Source organism: Balaenoptera musculus, chromosome 6 (genome assembly GCF_009873245.2).
Source record: "Balaenoptera musculus isolate JJ_BM4_2016_0621 chromosome 6, mBalMus1.pri.v3, whole genome shotgun sequence".
NCBI classification, from domain to species: Eukaryota; Metazoa; Chordata; class Mammalia; order Artiodactyla; family Balaenopteridae; genus Balaenoptera; species Balaenoptera musculus.
In genome coordinates, this window is record NC_045790.1 from 110,332,038 (window position 1) to 110,352,327 (window position 20,290).

Consider the following 20,290-nt stretch of genomic DNA (forward strand, 5'->3'; position numbering starts at 1 on the left):
TCAGATCTTCCGGGCCCTCCCCCGCCCGGCTCCGCCCTAGGGGGGGGGGCCGGAGCGCCGCGGGTCGCCGCGAGGGAGGTGGAGGGGGTGACCTCGCCCTCCCGCCCGGGGACCGATGAGGCCGGGGGCGCCCCTCTGCGAGCTTGGCTTGGCGCTCGCGGGGTCGCCGTTCCGCGGGCGCAGGCCCGGCCGGGCGGGTGCGGGGCGGGAGGTGGCGCCGGGCGCTGAGTGGCGGCTCCGGGTCCACCCCTGGCGCGCCGGTGCGGGCGGGAGGCGGGAGGCGGGGAGCGCAGGGGCGGCGGCGAGAGGGAGCGCAGCAGCGAGCATGTGCCGCGGAGCTCAGTAACCAGGGACGACCGCGGCGACACCGCGGCCGCGTCGGCGCCCAGCCCAGCGCAGCTCCGCGCCGCGGCGCCCGGAGAGGGCGGCGGCCGGACGGCCCGGCCTGCCCAGCGGCTGCCCCGCGCCCCGGGCCCCTCGCCGCGAGCTGCAAACAAAGGCGCGGCCCGGCCCGCCGGCCCCCCGCGCACCCCGCCCCGGCCCAGCCACTCCCGCTGGGCGCCCCGACGGGGTCCGGCCCGGGGCGCGGGGGCCGCGGCCGCCGAGGATGGGGAAATCCAACAGCAAGTTGAAGCCTGAAGTTGTGGAGGAGCTGACCAGGAAAACCTACTGTGAGTGCGCGCGCCGGGACCCCCGCCCAGCGCTCCCGGGCGCTGCCTCCGCCCCCTCGCGCCCCTCCCCCCACGCGCGGTCACCACCCCCACCCCACCCCCCGCCCCGCGTCCGCTCGGGGCCCGCTCTCCGCTCCCCACGACGCCGCCAGCCTGCCTCGGCCATCCGCTGCCCTGCACCCGCCCCGGGCCCCTCGGAAGCTCCCGGCCGCGCCCCCAGCCCTACACCTGGCCCTATTGTTCTAGGACACCCCCCCAACCACGCGCGCCCGGGACGTGTGCCGCCTGTCCGCGTGCGCGGGGCCACCCCCGGGCCCCGAGGGAAGCCCCCAGCGCCCCCCCCCGGCCCCCCTCCCTGCAGAGCTGTCCAAAAGGGCAGGAGTGTGCAAGGGCGAGGGGCGGAGAGGGGGCGCCTGCTTGCGAGGTGGCTCCGGCTGCGCGGAGCCGACTGGCACGAGCGCAGCGGGGCGGGTGATTCATGCATCACGATGCCGCCGCCACTGCCGCTGCCGCCGCCGCCGCCGCCGCCGCCGCCGCCGCCGCCGCCGCCGCCGCCGCCGCCGCCGCCGCTGCTGCTGCGAGGTTGGCCTGTCGCCCCCTCGCTGGCCCTGATCATGTGTGGTGGGGTGACGAGACTTGTCAGAGAGCTCATGGCAGCGGCAGCGGTGAAGGGTCCTGGGCGCCCTCTTGGCTGCAGGGTTTATAGGCTGAATTCTCCTCTGGCCCTGATTGCACCTTCCCAGCTTCTATCTGTATCTGCCAAGCTGGCAAATGGGTTTCTACAGCCCTGGGTGATCTGGTCCATCTCATCTTTTAACCGTCTGGGGCACCCCTGAGAGGAGGGTCTGTCAATTTCAGATTTCTCTAGATTTGTCCCAGTGTGTCTCTCTCCACGTGCCCAACTTCGCAACTCTCCGGTCACCTCACCTCTCCAGTTTCTCTGTACCAGACTTCTCCCTTCCCTGCAAGCCTCTTGGAGATGTCCCAGCATGCCAAGGGTTAATGGCACTGGGTCCTGACCACACGGTCTTTCTTTTAGGGTCTTTCTTTTGGGGGATCGGAGGAGGACCGCTGAGTGGTCTGGAAGGGCTTCTGCCTGGGGATCTGACTTGGAACGGGGCAGGGGCTCTGGGCTTGGGCTGGGATTCTGAGCCCGTACCTGGGCGGCTGCGTGGGTCCAGCCGCTCTGTGCCCTCCCTGGACGGAGGCAGATCGACCGCCGCCTCCACGCGTTGATGGAGGCTTGGGAGGCAGCTTGCGATGGTGCATTGCACAACCTCTGCTCGCCCCTCCCCCCACTCCATTGGTCTTCTGGGCACGTTTGCAGGTCTGTCCAAGCCCACACTTCAGCTCCATGCCCCTCGCCCCCATGTGCTGGGATTGAAGGGGCCTTTCCTGAGTGGGTGCTAGCCCACTGGGAGGTACTGGCCCCTCTCCAGTGGAATTCTGCAGCAAGGCGCTCACATCCCAGCAGCTGCTCCTTGAAGGGCTGAGGCCCTGAGGACCAGAGACTCCGTCCTTGCTGCTCTTACCTTCTTTCCAAGGTGGGTAGGTGGCCCTTCCCAGTTTGGCTGCTGTTTTGTGAGATTTGCTGGGCCTTCCTTCAGGCTCTGTCCAGCTGCGGCCCGTCGCTGTCAGCAGGCAGGCTGCACACGGGGCTTCCCGGGCCCCTGGGCTTGGGGAGGCAGAGGGTCCAGTGGGTTTCAAAGGAGGGGTGAGCTTGGGCAGCACCGGGGTGTCTCCATCACCTGCGAGCTGAGTGAAGCCAGGTTTCCTGCTTCTGGAGCACATCACGCACCAAGCTCCTTGCCTCCCTAACGCGTTCAATCCTCACAGTAATTCCGGGACCCAAGATCCCAGGGCCCGTCAGCAGGCGGCGCCAGGACTCGAACTCAGGCCTGTCTGGCCCCCAAGTTAAGCCCCTTGAGAGACCTCAGAGCTCACGCTGAGAAATCCGGAGGGGCTTTTCTTCTGTGTGTCCCTTTCCGATTTCTAAGCCCATGATGGTGGCCTCTGGGTTGGGAAGGCACCTGGGGCGGTCATTTTGTCCATCGCCCTCTCTCTGGGCAGATCTGTCAACTTTGGGAGAAGATGAGTCAACAAGGCCTTGTTAGGAATCAGGCCCATGGTGCTGGGCTGGGCCGGGCTATTTTAAAAGGCCTTTGGAGACCTGGAACAGTTTCGATGAGGGAGAGAGTGAGCCGGGTACTTTTCCTCTAGGGCTCTTATTGGGTTTGGGCTGATGGAGGTCGTGGTGGGCTCATGGGACTCCTTTCTATCTCCCTTGCTGATGTCGGCTCCCTCAGGGCAGGCCCTTCCCTGTCGGGTTGCGTTGGCACTTAGTAGGGCCACAGGTATCTGTTGAATGAAAAGTCTCCCGGCAGGAACAGCAGGAAAAGCCTTGAGCCTGTTCTAAGGCCCCAGATGGGCCTCCTTTGGCCGGGGCGTGAAGCCGTCAGCTCTTTGTTCAAGGGGTTCTGTGTGTTGTACGGGGTCAAGAGAGGAGCGCTTAGGAAGGACTCTCAAATGTCAGAATCTCCTGGAGGGTCCGTTAAACACCAAGGTGCCTGGGTCTGGTCGCCCTCCCAGATTTCCGATTCTTAGAGTCTGGGCCGGGCCCAAGAATTTGTATCCTTAACGAGTGTCTGTCATGCAGACCTTGGTTCTGAGGAGTCCCAGTTGAAGACCCACAACTGGTTCTGGGAGTCCTGGCATGTGTAATCATCCCCCGGTGGCCTAGGCCACCTCGGCATCCCACAACCAGCCACAACGCCGAGGGGGGCCCAGAGGGGAGCCCCAGATGTTCATGCCCAAGTCAGTGCTGGCCGCCATCCTTGGTGGTGAGTCTCGTGCTCTCTGGAAAAGACTGTCTTGGTGATCTGTGTGTGTGAGGAAGCAGGAGGAGTTCTCAGAGCTCCAACCGTGTGGCCCTCCCTAGGCATATCTGGATTCAGCCTAGCTAAACCTCTCTGTCATTCAGCCTTAACACTGCAGAGCAGATTTTTTTCCCTCCCCTGCAGAAAAGATTTTGTAAGTCATCAGCGCCCCGTAACCCAATCCTCACCCTCCCCGGCACAGTTCACATCCAGGGGCAGCAGGAGGTTTGCGAGAGGTGGAGGCCCCGCCCAGCCGGGAATCTTCAAGCAGTGCTCGGTGTGGCCAGCAGCCCGGTTTCTGTGAGGTCTGGCCCACTTTTGTGCAGTTTGTTGGTGAGGATATTGTCATCCCTGTGTGCCCAGGCTGTGGGACAGGCCAGCCCTTCACCTAACTGAGCCTCAGTTTCCTCATCTGCAAAATGGGTGTGCTCATGGTCCGTGACTCCAAGGGCATGTAAGGAGGCAACAAGATGATTCACATACAGCAGAGTATAAGGCGTATGGTAAGAGGTTCCTGATGCGTGACACACACTTGTCAAGGATGCAAGGATGCGTGTTAGCGATCGTTATTAACACGTTGTTTTGACTACACAATTCGGCTTCATCCCGAACTGGTCGTAAATATATCTTGTGAGCAAAGTTCATCTCCCCATGAAGGAACCTTCCTACGGCCCTGGTCTTTGTGCCTGGCACTCAGGAGGCATGGAAAGATGGGACTTTTGGTTTGCCCGAATCTTAGCAGGTTCTTGTTTTACCTGCTGCAGTCTCTCCCCCACCCCCATCCCACTTGTTAATTTTGAGGCTGCCCTGACTTGCCCTTCACTGTGCTCACTCTGTCCTGGGCACAGAGATGGAGATGTGAACGAGAGAGATGTAATTCCTGCCCTCAGGTGGAAAGTAGCCAGGTCATCCGGAAAACCGAGCTTGTGGGGCTCAAGCCATTTGTCGTGGTCTGAGCTGCATCCGTTTAAAGACTTCTGGGCCAAGCCAGCCAGCCCCAAGAGGCAGAAACCTCCACCCTCTCTCCCCCTTATTCTCTCCCCGTGGTGCTCACGGCTCTCCCCACGGAGCCTCCTTCCAAAACTCAGAGGAGGTCACCTCCTCCCTGCTGCTCTTGGTCAGTGCAGGCTCTGCCTTGACCTTGCTTGCCAACCTTGGGTCTCTTCGGCCCTTCCCCTGATGCCAGAATGGTGGAGGGAGGAGCATCTGGTTGGGGGGTGGTCAGGGTAGCCAGCAGCTAAAGCGTCTGCGGCCCAGAGCAGAGAAGGGGACCCCCAGGAGTCTGGTTGGGAGATGCTGGATGTCACCAATCTCTCTGGCTTTGGGAAGGGGCCCATGAGGGTCCCTTCCTATAGGATAAGGAATACTCCCTGATTGGTGCTTCCCCTACCCAACTCTGCTCGACCAGGGAGGGCAAGACGTTGCCTTGGGGGGAGGCAGTATCTGGCACCCATCTTAAGATAAATGAGCGAGTTGGGGTGTGGAGGGCCCCACAGCCGGACAAGGGATAAGCCACCCAGGAGAGGGAAGGCCCTGAGGGAGGGAGGCGGCTTCTGCGATCCCTCTGCATCCTGTGTGCAAGCGGGTGAGACCAAGGAGGCCGCTCCCCGACTCCACTGAAGGCTAAACAGAGCAGCAGCAGGAGGAACCGAGGTTAGACTGTTAGAGCTGGGTTGGGCAAGAAATATCAAGCCTGTTGTAAACTCAGTATCCTGGAGAATGGGCTGGGTCCTCACTCGGGCTCTGTGACCTTGGGCAAGTTGCTTACCCTCTCTGAGCACCAGTTTGCTCATCTGCAGTACCTGCCCACGTGACTCTGTGGATCTAAAGGGGAGAGGGCTTGGAGGTCCGAGTGTGAGCCAGAAGGGGAGGGGGCGCTGTTTAGCCACAGAGTCTCAGGGAGGGAAGTAGACCCCGGGGACCAGATGCGCTGGGGTTCTGGCCCTTTCCGTGGGCAAGCCCCGTCTCATGGAGCTTCACTTTCCTCCTCTGGAAAACAGGCATCACGGGGGCCCCAGAGGTGGGAGGAATCAGCGCACTTGAAGGGTTTAGCATGGTGCCTGGTTCTGGGGGAGACCCTTTAAACCTCTCCCGGTGGCAGCTGATCCTCAGAGGCAAGTCCTCTGTCCTCCAGAGCAGGACGGGCCCACTGGTTTACAGCCCCCCTTGTTGAGAGAAGCAGAGGTCAGAGAGGGGCAGGGACTCCCCCGGGGCCCAGAGCCCAGGCCTCCTCCAAACACCTCTTCTGGCTCTTTCTGCACCCTTCAGCTCCATCCACCCCCATCCCCACCCTAGAGACTTCTGGCATGTCACATCTCACAGTGTCAGGTGAGAGCCCTTCCTCCTGGCCGCGGCCTTGGGATTGGGCCCAGACTCCTCTGCTCCCAAGGCCAGGCCTGAGCCCCTCTGGGGCAGATGCAGCCGGCCAGCGCACTGGGCTCACGCCATCCCTCACCAAGGGCCCCAGAGGCCGTAGGAAGGGTTTTGGACATTTTCCGAGATGGGCGGGGCCGGGGGGGGCTGTCTGTGGATGGAGGTGGTGGAGACGTTAGATTTGGGTCTGGATATCCTTTTAGCATGTAGTCCCAAGTATGGAGGGGGTTGGAATCAAGGCCGGGTGATCATGGTGATAAATTGGGGGTATCACTGGGGGTGGCGTCAAGGACAGATCCTACATATATTTAGGAGGAAGACTCAATAGGACTTGGTACATAAGTTTCATTACCTTGTAAATTTGGGATTATATACTTTTTAACTTTTCAAAATCTGACAACTGTGAACGTTTGCCCATGATTTTTTAATGGTGCATCATGTGAATGCAATGTATTTTATTTAATCCCTGGCCATTGGACATTTAGGTTGTTTTTTTTTCTCCCCAATATAAACAGTGCTTGAGAATCATCTTTGTACTAAATCTCGGCATGAACATCTTTGTAGTAAATCTTTTTTTTTTTTTTTTTTTTTGTAGTAAATCTTTGCACATGTCTCTTCTTCTTCTTTTTTTAAATTTTTATTTATTTATTTATTTATTTATGGTTGTGTTGGGTCTTCGTTTCTGTGCGAGGGCTTTCTCTAGTTGCGGCAAGCGGGGGCCACTCTTCATCGCGGTGTGCGGGCCTCTCACCATTGTGGCCTCTCCCATTGCGGAGCACAGGCTCCAGACGCGCAGGCTCAGCAACTGTGGCTCATGGGCCCAGTTGCTCCGCGGCACGTGAGATCCTCCCAGACCAGGGCTCGAACCCGTGTCCCCTGCATTGGCAGGCAGATTCTCAACCACTGCGCCACCAGGGAAGCCCCTGCACATGTCTATTCTTGAAGGTAAATTTCCCCAAATGAAGTTGTGGTATTAAAGGCTGGGAACATCTTAAAAGGCTTTTGATTGAAAAATTGTTCAATTGCTCTCCACAAAGTGTGTTCCCATTTATATTTTCAGCAAAAGTGGATGAGAGAGTGCTTATTTCCCTGCATCCTTGCCAGCACTGAGTGTTATTGTTTTTCTTAATAATTGCCAACTTGATGAGGAAGAAAAGAGTAGCTCACTGTTTCAATATTCATTTCTCTGATTAGTATGAAATAAAATCCTGGAATCTTTGAGCTAGAGGAGACTTTGGGGTCATGTAGTCCAAAGTCCTCGTTTTACTAATGGACCAGTCGAGTACCAGAGAGGTGAAGTATCTCTCCCAGGGTCACATGGCAAATACACGGGACAGGTTGACTCCTGTCGGGTGCCTCCCATGGTACCGTGATGGGTTGGCTGCTGGGGTGGAGATGAGGATGTCTGGCTTTCTTCATTGAAGCTGATAGGGTTCATCTTGTCCTAAATCTCTCTTGCTCTCAACTAAGGAAAAATAAAAACAGTATAAATTAAAAAGAGGTTCCTCCTTACTGTCATTATGAGATGAAACATTTTGCACAAGTGGTCTATCTACCACGGCAGAGATCGTCATAAATTAACATGCCAAGTTTCCAGGTAATGTGAAATTGGGGTCAGGTTCCCGGCCGGGGGTGGGACAGCAGAGTGGTGAGGGCTCAAGGGCCAGCTTGCCAGCCATGTGACCCTGGGGAGCCCCTCACCCTGCTGAGCTCTGGGTGCCAGGTGTGTGCCATTGGCAGACACAGGGACCGACACCTAGTAAGTGCTCAGTAAATGTCCTCACAGGAATGGGGCTGCTTGGCCGTCAGAGTCAGGGGACCGTTCACGGCCACCCCCCTGGGAGGTAACAGGGTGAGCTGTCACGGGCCCTCGGCTGAATTGGGAGTGAATGGTAAATGCAGACGGCTTCTGTGTTTGGCCTGGCTGCTAGCTGGATTGTTCTGGGAGCTGGGGAGGGCGGGCCGGCTCCAGAGTGCTGGGTTTTAGGATCCTGCGTGGACGCGGGCCTGGAGGACTGGAGACACACCTGCTTGGGGTTCTGTCCCAGAAGCACTGCAGCCTGGACGGTGACCTTAGAATCACTAGTCCCCCCTGGGCCTCGCTTTCCCGCTCTGTACAATATTCAGATTGCCAGATGGTGAGACTTCCGTGGGGCGGTTCCTCCTGGGCCCCAGGGACGGAACGTGCTCGGGCTCCGCTGTCTGATGACTTGGACTCCCTGGCTGGCTCAGCCACAGGCAAGTCTTTCGTCTCTTGATGCCTCAGTTTTCTCATCTGTGACTTGGAGATCATAATACCCTCATAACACGGGGCTGTTGCGTGCGAGGTTGGAAACAGCAGAGACACTGAATTTGGTGGCGTGGGTGCTCCCCGTAGCTCATCAGTGGTGATGGAGACCCCGTAACCAGCAACGAGTAAGGATCAGAGGCTGTCGCCTCGGCCGGAGTCTGGCATTAAGCACGCCAGCCCAGCTCCGCGTTGATGTGTTCGTCACCCACTCCTCCCAGGAGCCGTGCATGGTCCCCACTTTACAGGTGAGGAAACTGAGGCTCAGAGGGGACCGGCACCGGCTCAGGGCCACACATCTGGTGAGTGGTGCGGGGGAAGTTGACCCTGGGCTGTGATGAGGGGCCCCGTGCAGGTGGGGGGTGCCGAGAAGCTTCGGTGCAGGTGTGCGGGTGAGCGTGAGTGAGTGTGGGTGTGCAGCCCTGGCTCACGTGGGCACGATCCGAGTGTGAGAGACGGGGTCGTGGCATGTGTCAGGAATGAGCGGCACGTTGGTGAGTGTGAGGGCAGGTCTGAGCAGGTTGTAATGTAGGTGTGCAAGGGGCACTCAGGTGGGAGGCACAGACAGGCCGGGCCCTGGATCAGAGGCTGATTGCTCAGCTGCCTGCCCTGGGGCCAGGTGACGTGGCTGCCACACCTCGCCCCTTCTGCCCTGGCCTCGATGGTCTCTGGGAGCCCCTCTGCCCTCGAGCAGTGGGGAAATGTCACTGGGAGGAGTGACAGTGATGGTGGCTCTTGTTTACCAAGTGGGCACTCGGTGCCAGGAGTGTTGAGTACAGATTTTCCCTCCTGTGTTCTCACCACAGCCCTGGGAGGAGGAACTATTATGCCCATTTTACAGATGAAGCAAAGGAGGCCTGGGCAGGTTCAGGGACGTGCCCAAGGCCTCCCACCCAGTCAGTGGCCAAGCTGGGGCTCAGGCTTAGACCTTTGTCTTGCCAAAGCCATGCCCTTCCCACCCCGTGCCCGCCTCCCATGGCCTCTGTGAACCTTGTAACCTTAGAGCTGCTGCCAAGAGTAGTGAGTGTCCCATCACTGGAGGCATTCAAGCAACTGCTGGAGTGTCAGACACTGCCAGGCGTCCTGGATTCCTGGGCCGGATGTGAGGTTGGATGGTGGGGTGGTAGGATCCTTCCAGCTGGGAACACACAGCCCTACTGGTCTTTTTTTTTTTTTTTTTTTCTTTTTTTGGCCACGCCGTTGCAGCTCGCAGGGTCTTAGTTCCCCGACCAGGGATTGAACCCGAGTCCTCGGCAGTGAAAGTGCGGAGTCCTAGCCACTGGGCCGCCAGGGAATCCCCAGCTCTACTGGTCTTGCTGTTCTGATTCCTGCGGGGGACTGGGGGCAGCCTCACTTGGCTTCCTCTGGGATGGAGGCAGAGTCGAGGCCTTCAGTAAGGTGACAGGAGGAGGGTCGTGACAAGTCCCGGTAGCATCACTAGGAGTGTACAGCGGGCTGGGCCGCACCCAGGCCTCTGAGGCTTTCTCAGCCTTTGCCCCATCCGGGGGTGGGGGGGAGCCTTGGGTGCTAAGGTGCAGCCCGAGGATGAGGCCGTGGAGGCCCAGAGTGCCCCGGCCATCCTGCCCTGCCCGTGCCTGGCGTGGCCTGGGCGCCTCAGGAAGTGTCGGTTGGACAAGGGAGAGACTGAGTCCTCACGGGTGCCATGCGGGGCTCAGAGGCACAGTGACAGAGAGGACCTGGGGGGCTGGAGGTCTGGTAGCAGTGTCCTGGGGGACTGCAGGCACCCTGAGGGTAGGGACACATCTGGTGGATTTGGGCGTTTGTTCAGTGCCCAGCCGGGAGCTGCGCACGGTGCAGGCCTGGGAATGCCTCTGGGTAAGGCTTGGGCTTTCCAAAGTGCTTGTCCATGTGTTGCTTTGTTTTGCTTCTCTGCTGACCGGGGCGGGGCCCACCTGTGTCCCTGACCTGCAATCTGATGGGGGTGGGGAATTGCCAGAGAGCTAAGAGTCTGGGGTCCTGGTTCCAGCCCAATTTGCTGTGGCTGCGCCTCTCAGGGTCTCAGTATCCCCGTCTGTCCCACTCTCAGTGATATGGATGTCACCTTTTCTCAGCCCCAGGGAACCCTGACGGTGCCCTCTAGGAGGCTGTGCTCCCCACCAAGGGAGCCTGGGTTGGGGGTGCCCAGGATGGGTTCAGGGCAGCTGCTGGCCCTGGCACTCCTGGTCTCATGAGGGGCCCCAGGAAGCTGCCAGGGCATCCAGACCACCGTGCTCCGGATTCCCTGGCAGGGGAGAAGGAGGAGAGCAGGGGAGAAGGAGGAGAGCAGGGGAGAAGGAGGAGAGCAGGGGAGAAGGAGGAGAGTGGAGAAGGAGGAGAGCAGGGGAGAAGGAGGAGAGCAGGGGAGAAGGAGGAGAGCAGGGGAGAAGGAGGAGAGCGGAGGAATGTGGCTTTGAGGAATGTTTAACCCAAGGCAGAAATAGCACTCTGCATTTTTTATTTCAGGCTTGGGTTTTCAGCTAGGAAGTGGGCTCAGAGCGCCATTCTCTCTTTCTCCAGGCTCCACCAGCTCCCCCACTGCTCTGGCCTTTTGGGGACAGGAAGTGGCCTCTTTTTTTTTTTTTTTTGGAAGTAAGAAACTGCTGTGGGAACCAGAAAGGACCCTGGATTTGGAGGCAGACAGAGCTAGGTTCAAATCCCCTGTTCTCCACTTCCCAGCCCTGTGATCACTTCCTACCCTGAACCCCTGCTTTCTCTTCTAGGGAACTGGGGGGAGGGGGACGGCAGCTGAGATGGCTTGCTGGTAGTGTCAGGAATTCCTCCTCAGGGACCAGCTGGGCCTGGGTACAGAGCCCAGCTCCTCTCATCAGCTCTGGGATTTTGGCCAAGCCCTTTCCTATTGAGCTTCCTCACTTCATCTGTAAAATGGGCAGATGGTGCTAACCCCGCCTCCCAGGATGGTGGATGGAATGAGTGTGAAAATATTGGCAAAAGGGCCTGGCACATGCTAGGCTCTTGAAATCGCTCCTCTGAGTCCTGGTGGCCTCATACATAAAATGGGAAAACGCCTCCTGCGGGCCTGCTGCGGGAGAAATGAGGGTCCTCACCTGGGCGAGGGGCAGCTGAGACCGCCTTCCATCTGACCTTCTGTTTGCCTCGTTCCTCTGACCCTGAGCAGGACCCACCCCGGCCCACACTCAGCTTGCATCAGGCCCCAACGTCCCCTTCCATGGAGGTGCCCTGGGCCCAGCCAGTGCCCGCCGCAGACCTGGTGGTGAGGACCTGTTTAACCCACCTTCTTGCCGTTCGGCTGTGAGTGCCGTGAGGGTGGGGCGTGTCTGGTTTCACGGTTCACTGCTGCATCCCTGCTCCTAGGACAGAGCCTGGAGCACATTTGTTGGAATGAAGGAAAAAACAAATCCATAAACAAACAAGCTAATGAATGAACAACATTTCTTTTCTTTCTTTCTTTTTTTTTTTTTGGCCACGTGGCATGTGGGATCTTAGTTCCCCGACCAGGGATCGGACCTGCGTCCCTGGCAGTGGAAGCGCGGAGTCTTAACGCCACCAAGGAAGTCCCTAAACGACGTTTCTTCTCATCCATCTCGGGTCTTTGCTTTCCATTTGTCTGTCCTCCTCCTACCTCCTGGCCTGGGTGATGAGGGGCTTAAACACATCTGCGGGGGGCGGGGCGGTCCTCAGAAGTCAGGTTCTGGGAGGCTGGGCCTCAGCAGGTGAGGCTTAGCAAAGACCCCAGCCTCTCTCACCTTCTGGGGCTGGGGAGCTGAGGAGGGGTCCAGCCAGCCAGCTTGGCCCCTCCTCCCAGGCCCCTCCTGCTCCTTTCTCTTTGTAGGAACCAAAAGATTCCTGTTCAAAGGCAAGAGATGGGGCTATTTTTGGCACCGTGGGGGAAAAAGCAAACGCTTCCCTTCTGTTCAAAAATATATGGTGTATGTGCTGGGCAGGCAAGGAGCTAGACGAGCTCAAAGCCTGTGCTGGCAGGGCTCCTGCCCCCCGGCACCCGTCGCCCTGCCACCCTCCGTGGCTCGGTAGCCTACACGGCCACGTTGGGTGATTATTGTTTCCAGACTGCCTATGATGAGGCCCTTGCTGGGCCTGAGCAGGACGGGATCTTAATTAAAACCAACAGTGGCCGTCAAAATACAGGAGAGAGCCTGCTAGCTGCTCTCACCTTGATTCGTGTTTCCTCCGCTCTGGCTCCGTGGAGGGGGGTGAGTGGTCATGAGAAGCATTCTGGGCGCATCTTGGGGAAGGAGACCCATTCTCTCACAGCTGGAGGCCCTGTGTACCCGTGTGGGCGAGTCTGGCCGAGGGCATCCCCGGACCGCTCTGCCACCCCTCACTGCCTGATGCAGAAACTGTTTGTGGAAGAGCTGTCTCCTGCCAGGTCCCGTGGGTGCCAGGACACGAGGCACATTGGATGGATGGATTTCTGGCCCTCGTGGCATTCACAGCTTGGTGAGGAAATGACAGAGCGTTGCACAACGCTACGGGAGCCCACCGGTTCTGTGGTGCGCCTGGGAGGGCTTCTTGGAAGAGGCTGTGTTTCAGCGGAGACCCAAGGGTAGGGCTGCCAGACATATTAAACAGTTATTCATTGTTTATGTGAAATTCGAATTTCACTGGACATCCTGTATTTTTATTTGCTAAATTTGGCAGCCCTACCTGAGGGAGAAGTAGGAGTTGAGAAGGCACAGAGAGGTTTTGGGGGCGGGGGAGGGTTTATGCGAGATGTTGAGAGTGTTTCAGACAGAAGGAACAGTGTGTTCCGGGTCTGGAGGCCTCAAGGTTGCAACTCTGAGGCCCTGGAAACCCGGAGCGGGGGCGGGAGTGTAGAGGGGATGCACGGTGAGCCGGAGGCCTAGCGGGGTAGCCCCTCGGAGGGGCCGGCTGACCAGCAGGGAGGGCCCCACCCGGAGGGCACACTGATGGGGCTAGTCTTGGGAAACAGGCAAGGTCACAGGGCCCACTAGGGGAGACAGGGCCCTCCTTGGGCGAAGGAGGCACCAGTGGGCGTTCTGGGTCCGGGTCAGGGTCCAGCCTCTGGTGGGCTCTGGCCAGGCTGATGGGTGTGCGGCTGTGCCTCTCTTGGGGTCCCAGTGCCGGGGGGGCTCCTCCTGCTGCCCAGGACCAGGACAGGGACCGCAAAGAGTCACTTCTGTGCCTGCCCACAGAGGGTGGGTCCGGGCTGGCCTCTGCCCTGGGCTCTTAAATGGCCAGAGCTGGAGCCGGCCCCCGCAGTGCTGCCGCCCTGGGGCACCTGGAGCTCCACCCTCCCGGACCAGGTGCCCTGGGATTTGTGCCCCGGAACCCCCTGGGCCCCCCGCTGGAGTCATTCCGCCCCATCTCGGCTCAGGTGCAGGCCCTGGCCGGCTGGTTACTCTCAGGAGGGGATCTGCCGCATCCTGGGCGGGAAGGGGAAGGGAGGGATGCCGGCGGTGGGGTGGGACTGGGTCCTGATGACCCCTCACTGCCTGGTTCCCATTCCAGGTACAGCCCCTGCTTATTCGTCTGTGTCCTTGTCAGAGTTCCCTGGGTCTCTCCCCGTGTGGGGGACTGTGTGCCCTTTCCCCGGCTCTGAGTGCCCCTCCGCCACCCCCATTCTGAGGTTTCCTTGCTGTAGTGGTTGTGACCTTAAGGACGGTGGCTGATCGGCTCGTGCCTGAGCTGTGATGAAGGCCAGCCCAGCGTGTCCCACCCCCTCCCAGGGCTGGGGATGAAGCAAGGAAGTGGGGGCTATGGGTGGGGGGAGGCAAATGCCACATGCCCCAGGACGGGGTGGGTAGGAGGAAGGCAACTGTCCATGGCTTCCTGTAGCCCCCTCCCCTCCCAGGTGCTCACGTTATTGGCCCTGGTCATCCTGCGTCGTCTTTGGGTGCTGTGACACCTTTGCTAATAATAGTAGCAATTGTTAATATCTTGGAGCCCTTTGCTGTGCTCTGTCCCCGTAGCCAGAGGAAGCTCCACACGGCGCTTCCTCTGGCTAGTGATTTGTTCCAGAGAGATGTGGCTTCTGGTGGTCCCCTGGCCTCACCATTCTCTGTACCGTCTCTGGGTTTTGGACATTGCGCCCCACCCCCCTTGCTGGAAAGCCCTTTCTCTTTGCCTGCTGAAGTCTGATCGTCCTTTATGTGTCAGCCTAAGCGCCCCGTCCCCAGGGAGCACTCCCTGACCCCCTGCTTGGGTCGGGTTCCAGCTTTACACTTTCCCTTCTTATCACGGCAGATAATTAGACAGCTGTGTGGTCGTGTGCTGTAGGTCCGCATCTACTGTTACATCAGGGCCTCGGAGGACAGGGGTCGGGGTCTGGGTCACTGCTGTGTTCCCTGGCCCATTTGAGTGCTCAGAAATTAATTGTTGGATGAATGAAGGGGTGAAAAATCCCATTTGTTCCTTCTAACCACCCTGGAAAGAAGGTATTGTCACCAACACCATCCCCATTTTACAGGTGAGGAAACTGAGGCTCAAAGAGGTGAACTCAGTTTCTCCAGGTCACACAGGGGCTAAAGAATGACTCAATGCAGAAAAAGACCTTTCCTGTTGACCAGGTGCCTCAGGGCCTCCCACAGCCTCTGACCTTGGCAGGTGCTTGGAAAATGTTCATGAAATTGGGCTGAACCGAATCCCTGAGCACTCGGCTCGGCTCGGCTCGGCTCTGAAATGTTTGAGAGGTCCTCCACCAGGAGTCCTGAGAAAATCCCACATGCTGACCGTTTCCCAAGGTCTCAAAGGAAGCAGAAGGTGTGGCTCACTTCCTTCAGGACTCACCACTCTTCTGGAAGATTCAGAGTCTGGCAGTAGAGATGGCTTGAACCGGGGAGTAGTTGGAGTCTTACCTTGGGGTGTGTGTGTGTGTGTGTGTGTGTGTGTGTGTGTGTGTGTGTGAGTGTGTGTGAGAGAGAGAGCCCATGTGTAGCCACCAGGGCAAGTCCATTTATTAGCCAGGAATAAATGAGTTTTAGAAAACTAAAGTAGGCATGTCTACTTTCCAACTTACCCACCTAAATCAAGCATAACACGTGCATTCTATAAGAATGAGTACACACTGAGCACCTACTGTGTACCAGACGCTGTTCTGTGGCTGTGATGTAGGCAGACCCAGATCCTGCCCATGGAGCCCCCAATGATGGGGGAAGGACGGAATTGGAAAATCCAGGCCGTCACAAAGATGAGAACAAAACCACTCCTTGTACTGTTTCTCTGACATCACTGTCGTTAACATTTTCACCTGTTCCTTCTAGTCTTTTCTCTATGTATACAGCTATGGTAGGTTTTATCATCCTCAGTTTCCTGACGAGGTTCAGAGAGGTTAACTGACTTGTCCAAGGTCACACAGCCAGGACATGGGAGAGCTGGAATTTGAACCCCCAGTTAGTCAAAGCAAGTTGTTAATAGATCAGCAAATATTGAGGACCTTTGCTTCGGAGCCCCGGTGGCCCTTTGTTGGGGATTCAGAGAAACCAAAGATTCAGTGGGACCAGACAACGAAGTTCAGGAAGCAGGCAGGACGTTAAAGAAGGTTATTCTCAGAATGTTTTTGTGTGACGTTTTAAACACTGCACTTCTGCACAAGCTCTGCAGTCACCCAGACCCTGATTCTGGTCCCAGCTCCACTGCAGACTGACTTTGGTCCTTGGGCAAGCGGCTTCAGCTCTAAGGGCCTCAGTTTCCTGATCTGTATAATGGGATAATCAAAATCCTTGCCTCACAGCATGGTTCGGGCACTGAATGAGATTCAGGCGTGCGAAGTGCCTAGTCTAGGACGCAAACAGTCACGCCTAGTAAATGGCAGCTCTTTCGTCTTGCTATTCCTGGAAACCACAAGACGAATGACATCTTCCTGCGGTTTTACTTGAGAACATTTCGGCAAAAGTTATTTAACTTACATAGAAATTAAAATCAATGCATTTTGTAACTTTAAAGTAAAACAAACGTCTATAAATGATGGAATAGAATGCAAAATCTGCAGAAATATTTGAGCTAAAACACAAGATTTGAACTACACCTTGTTTCGGTGGTTGCCTAGACTCTGCCTCTCACTCCCGGGGGCAGGGGCCCTGGCCTCCTCCCTTCAGGGGGTCTGGGGAGGGCACCTTTGGGGAGCCCTTGGACTCTTCTACCACATGGCCCTGCTCCAGGGACCAAGCGATTTCAGCTACCTGTGAGCTTGTCAGAGTGAACATTTTTTTTTTTTTTTTTAATTTATTTTTGGCTGCGTTGGGTCTTCATTGCTGCGTGCGGGCTTTCTCTAGTTGTGGCGAGCGGGGGCTGTTCTTCATTGCGGTGCATGGGCTTCTCATTGCAGTGGCTTCTCTTGTTGCGGAGCACGGGCTCTAGGCGCATGGGCTTCGGTAGTTGCAGCACGCGGACTCAGTAGTTGCGGCTCGTGGGCTCTGGAGCCCAGGCTCAGTAGTTGTGACGCACGGGCTTAGTTGTTCCATGGCATGTGGGATCTTCCCAGACCAGGGCTTGAACTTGTGTCCCCTGCATTGGCAGGTGGATTCTTAACCACTGTGCCACCAGGGAAGGCCCATAGTGAACATTCTTACCCCATTTGTCAGATGAGAAAACCGAGGCTTGGAGTGGGAAATGAATCACAAAGATTCAAGCTCTATTTGGTAAATCTGAAAGTGAGAAGGGTCACAGCATCCAGGAGAAAGATGGAGCCCAGGGGCCTGGCTCTCCAGTGGAGGTACCGCCAAGGGGCACTTTGATGGGCAGGAGCCGGCTGCTCCCCAAGTCTCACGCACCCCAGTGCCTGGCCCGCAGCAGGTGCTCGGCGAGGGCTTGCCATGGCTTAGGGGTGCTTCGTGTGCGACCCTCTTCTTGGGGATGACCATCGCCAGGCTAAAGCCTTCTTGAGTTTGGGCTCCAGAGTCAGATGGACCTGAGCTCCCACCTCCACTCCTCTGCCACTGACCATGTGACCTGGGATGAGTGCCTTTGCCTCTCAGTGAAGCCTCAGTTTCTTCATCAGTGAAGTGGGCTGTTGGGGACCCCCCACCTCTCAGCAGAAGGGCTGATGCAGCCCAAAAGCTCAGCCAGTGGAGTAGTCTGGGCCTCAGGGAGGATCCTGAGGGGCCAAGTGGGATACAGGAGATTTGAACTGGGATTTGAGTGGCTCTGAGCAGCTTCTCACACCTGTGTTCCCTTGAGGGCTTGGCTCCTCTCTGTGTCCTGGAAAGTTTCCTAACTTAGCACGGGTCCCACAGCCTGGCGCCACCAGCCACTTGTCCCGCTGCTGCCCCAGTGGCGGTGAGACCCCTGCCATTTAATTCTAATGCCGTAACTGTCGTCATGATAGCCCATGTCTCCGTGTGGAGCACTTGCCACGTGCTGGGCTCAACGCTTTCAACCTCCTCTTGTTGGCTCTGACGGCAGCCCTGTGATGGAGGAGGAAACGATGGCTCAGAGAGGGGAGTGCATTGACCGGGGACACACAGCAACCACACGGTGGGTGGACCCTTCTCTGCAAAGGCCAACAGTGGGAGAGAGCCCAGGTTCTTTGGGCCACGGTCAGGTCCACCAGGCCTGAGCTCAGGGTGGCGAAGAGCAGGTCCCAGGAGCCGGGGGCTCAGCTGGCCCAGTCCCAGCCCGAACCCACCCTCTGTGGTCAGGGACCCACCATCCACTCCAGGTTCCTGAAGTCAGGCCTTATGGGCCTGAAGCTTCCCCCAGACCCCCAGGGGGCTCTTCTGCAGATGAAATAGCCCCAGAGCTCCTCAGCCATCCTCCTGCCACCCCAGTGCCCTGGCCCCTCTTAGTGCAGGGGATGGGGGCACCGTGAGGGTGTAAGGAGCAGGGCCCGGGAGGCGGTCAGAGCCTGGTCAGCTGGGTGCTTGTGGACGTGGTTCCCTCTGTACCCCGGGACCCTGGGCGCTTTGTGAGGGTCTCCGGAATCTCGTGTATGAAGGGCTGGGTGCAGGGCTGGCAGCTGTAGTGGTGGCTCACAGGTCCGGTCCTTATCTACCCGTGGATGGCAATCTGGTGTCCTGGGTCCTGGCGGGCGAGCCTGCACAGAAGGGTGCAGGGTGAGCGAGGCAGGCGGGGCCCCCACCAGCCGGCGCTCAGCCAACGAGGGTGGAAATAGTGAGCCAGGGAGGCTGGGCCACTGCCACCCCAAGGGGAGGGCTGTAGGGTTTGGGGCTCTGGGCACCTCGCTTCTTCTGGGTCAGGGCGAGGGGCTCCCGCAGCGCCCAGCGCAGCCCAGACTGCCCGGGATTCTGGGCAGGAGGCCAGGCCTCCTTTCTGATGAAACTCAGGCCGGCCCTGGGGCCCAGCTCCCCTGCAGCTGGGCATTTATGGGAAACAGGCATGGGGCGGGGTGGAGGGCGCTGGGTCCGCTCTCTTCCCTCCCCGGCAGAGGCGTGGGACGGTCATCACAGCGACGGTGACCGTGGCACTCGGGCTCCCGTGCGTGTTACCACGTTACATCTGATCTGCGGCGGCTCTGCCGGAGGACTCTTTTACACGTGAGCCTGCCAGCCCCGTCCAAGGTCACCCGCCGTGTTAGTGCATCTGGGACCCAGCCCAGGTTATCTGGCCCAGGGCGGGTGCCCACCCTCCAGTCTCCATACCGCCCCTCATGGTGTCCATGGGCTGCTCCCTGGGCTCGGGGCCTGTGGGTCTCCATCATCATTGACTTGCTGCCCGCAGGTCACTTCGTGGGAGCCTGGAAGTCTCAGGAGCCTCCAGAGAGGGGAAGCAGCGTGGCCATGGCAGGCAGCCCGAAGTCCCCTGCCCCTCCCAGGGGCACCAGTGCATTTCCACGGGCTGCTGGAAGCTGCTCCGAGAGTGCTGGCTGACCTCAGGGGCTGTGGCCCATGGGTCTGTTACAGCTGGGGGTGGGGAGTGATTTGGGGCTGGGGAGCTTGTGGCTCCTGGGGGATTAGAGGGGGCAGCTCTCCTCTCACCCAGCCTTCAGTGTGGCAGGCCCCTGTGGGTGGGAAACCCCACGGGCATTCAGGGCACTTTCCTGTTCTCCCCGGTGCAGCCCTTCGCGCTGGCACAGCCGGGTAGCGTTGCTGTCCCCCTTCAGGGACAGGGACACAGAGGCCCAGACCAGGGAAGTGACAGGTCGTGCAGGACGGGGGCAGCAGACCCCTGGAATCCACGTCCCACAAGACCACCATGCTCTGCCATCTCTCCTACAGACAACTGCCCCTCCTTGGGGATGCGGGGGTCACGGCCCCTGGAGTGGGGGAGTCAGGCTGCTGTGGGGCAGGGGGCGCATCCTGGCCCACCAGCACGTTCTCTCCCTTCTCTGAAGAAGCTTTGCTAGGAGGGGAGGGACATGACCAAATTAGGGCTGCTGGCGGCTGCTGGGTGGGGACCAGATGGGAGGGAGGAACGGAGGTGGGAGGCTGAGAAGAGGCTGGCACAGCCCTGGGCTGGGGTGGGGGACTCCAGGCCGGCCCTGGTCAGTGCTCTCGTGCTCTCCAGGGAGCCAGGATGGGTGGCACTGCCGGTAGGGCAGGAACAGGGGTGCTCACAGAATGGGGATCCACGAGGGGAGTTCCGGTCTGGGATGGGGGTCCCTTTGGGCCACTTGGAGCATGAGGGGTCCCTGGGCTGTCCAGAGGAGCCAGAAGCCTGGAGGGAGGGGTGCACATGCCGCCCCCCAGAGAGCACGTGAGGAGAACACCGAGGCAGGGACTTGGAGAACCCCACTATTTGGAGGCTGAGCAAAGACGGCGAGGCCTAGGGCCTGGGGAGGAGCTGACCGAGGGGGGCTGCACTTCTGGAAGGTGTACAGTCAGTGATGTCAGGACTGATGGGAGGGTGGGATTCAGTGACAAGGGGATGCTGGCAGCCAGGTCCAAACAGCCCCCAGTTCCCTTTTTGTGTGAATCAAACCGGAGGCCCCTTTGCTAATGGTTTTCCTGCAGTGGGGGTGGAGGAGGCACAGCCGACACTCACACAGCCTTTGTCCCTGGAGCTGGAAAGGGCCCGCAGGACAGTGGCTGGGGAGGGGGGAAGAGCTCACACGCAGGATGCCCTCCATCCCTCCTGCTGCCGCCAGCGCCTCTGTGGGCCGCAGCCCCTGCTTTCTGTGCCCACCATGTTTGAGCTGAGCTTCAATCAGGAGAGAGGTATTTTGCTTT

General features: G+C 58.8%; 1 protein-coding gene across 1 annotated transcript in view; it reads left to right on the plus strand.

Annotated features, from left to right (window-relative positions):
- The first annotated feature begins 205 nt into the window (after window positions 1-205).
- The window catches only part of NCS1 (neuronal calcium sensor 1), a 62,791-nt gene continuing 42,706 nt past the window's right edge, over window positions 206-20,290 (plus strand). Inside the window, exon 1 of the mRNA XM_036856296.1 lies at window positions 206-671. Coding sequence (XP_036712191.1) covers window positions 608-671 — 64 coding nt within the window. The 5' untranslated portion in view covers window positions 206-607. The remainder of the gene's footprint in view (window positions 672-20,290) is intronic.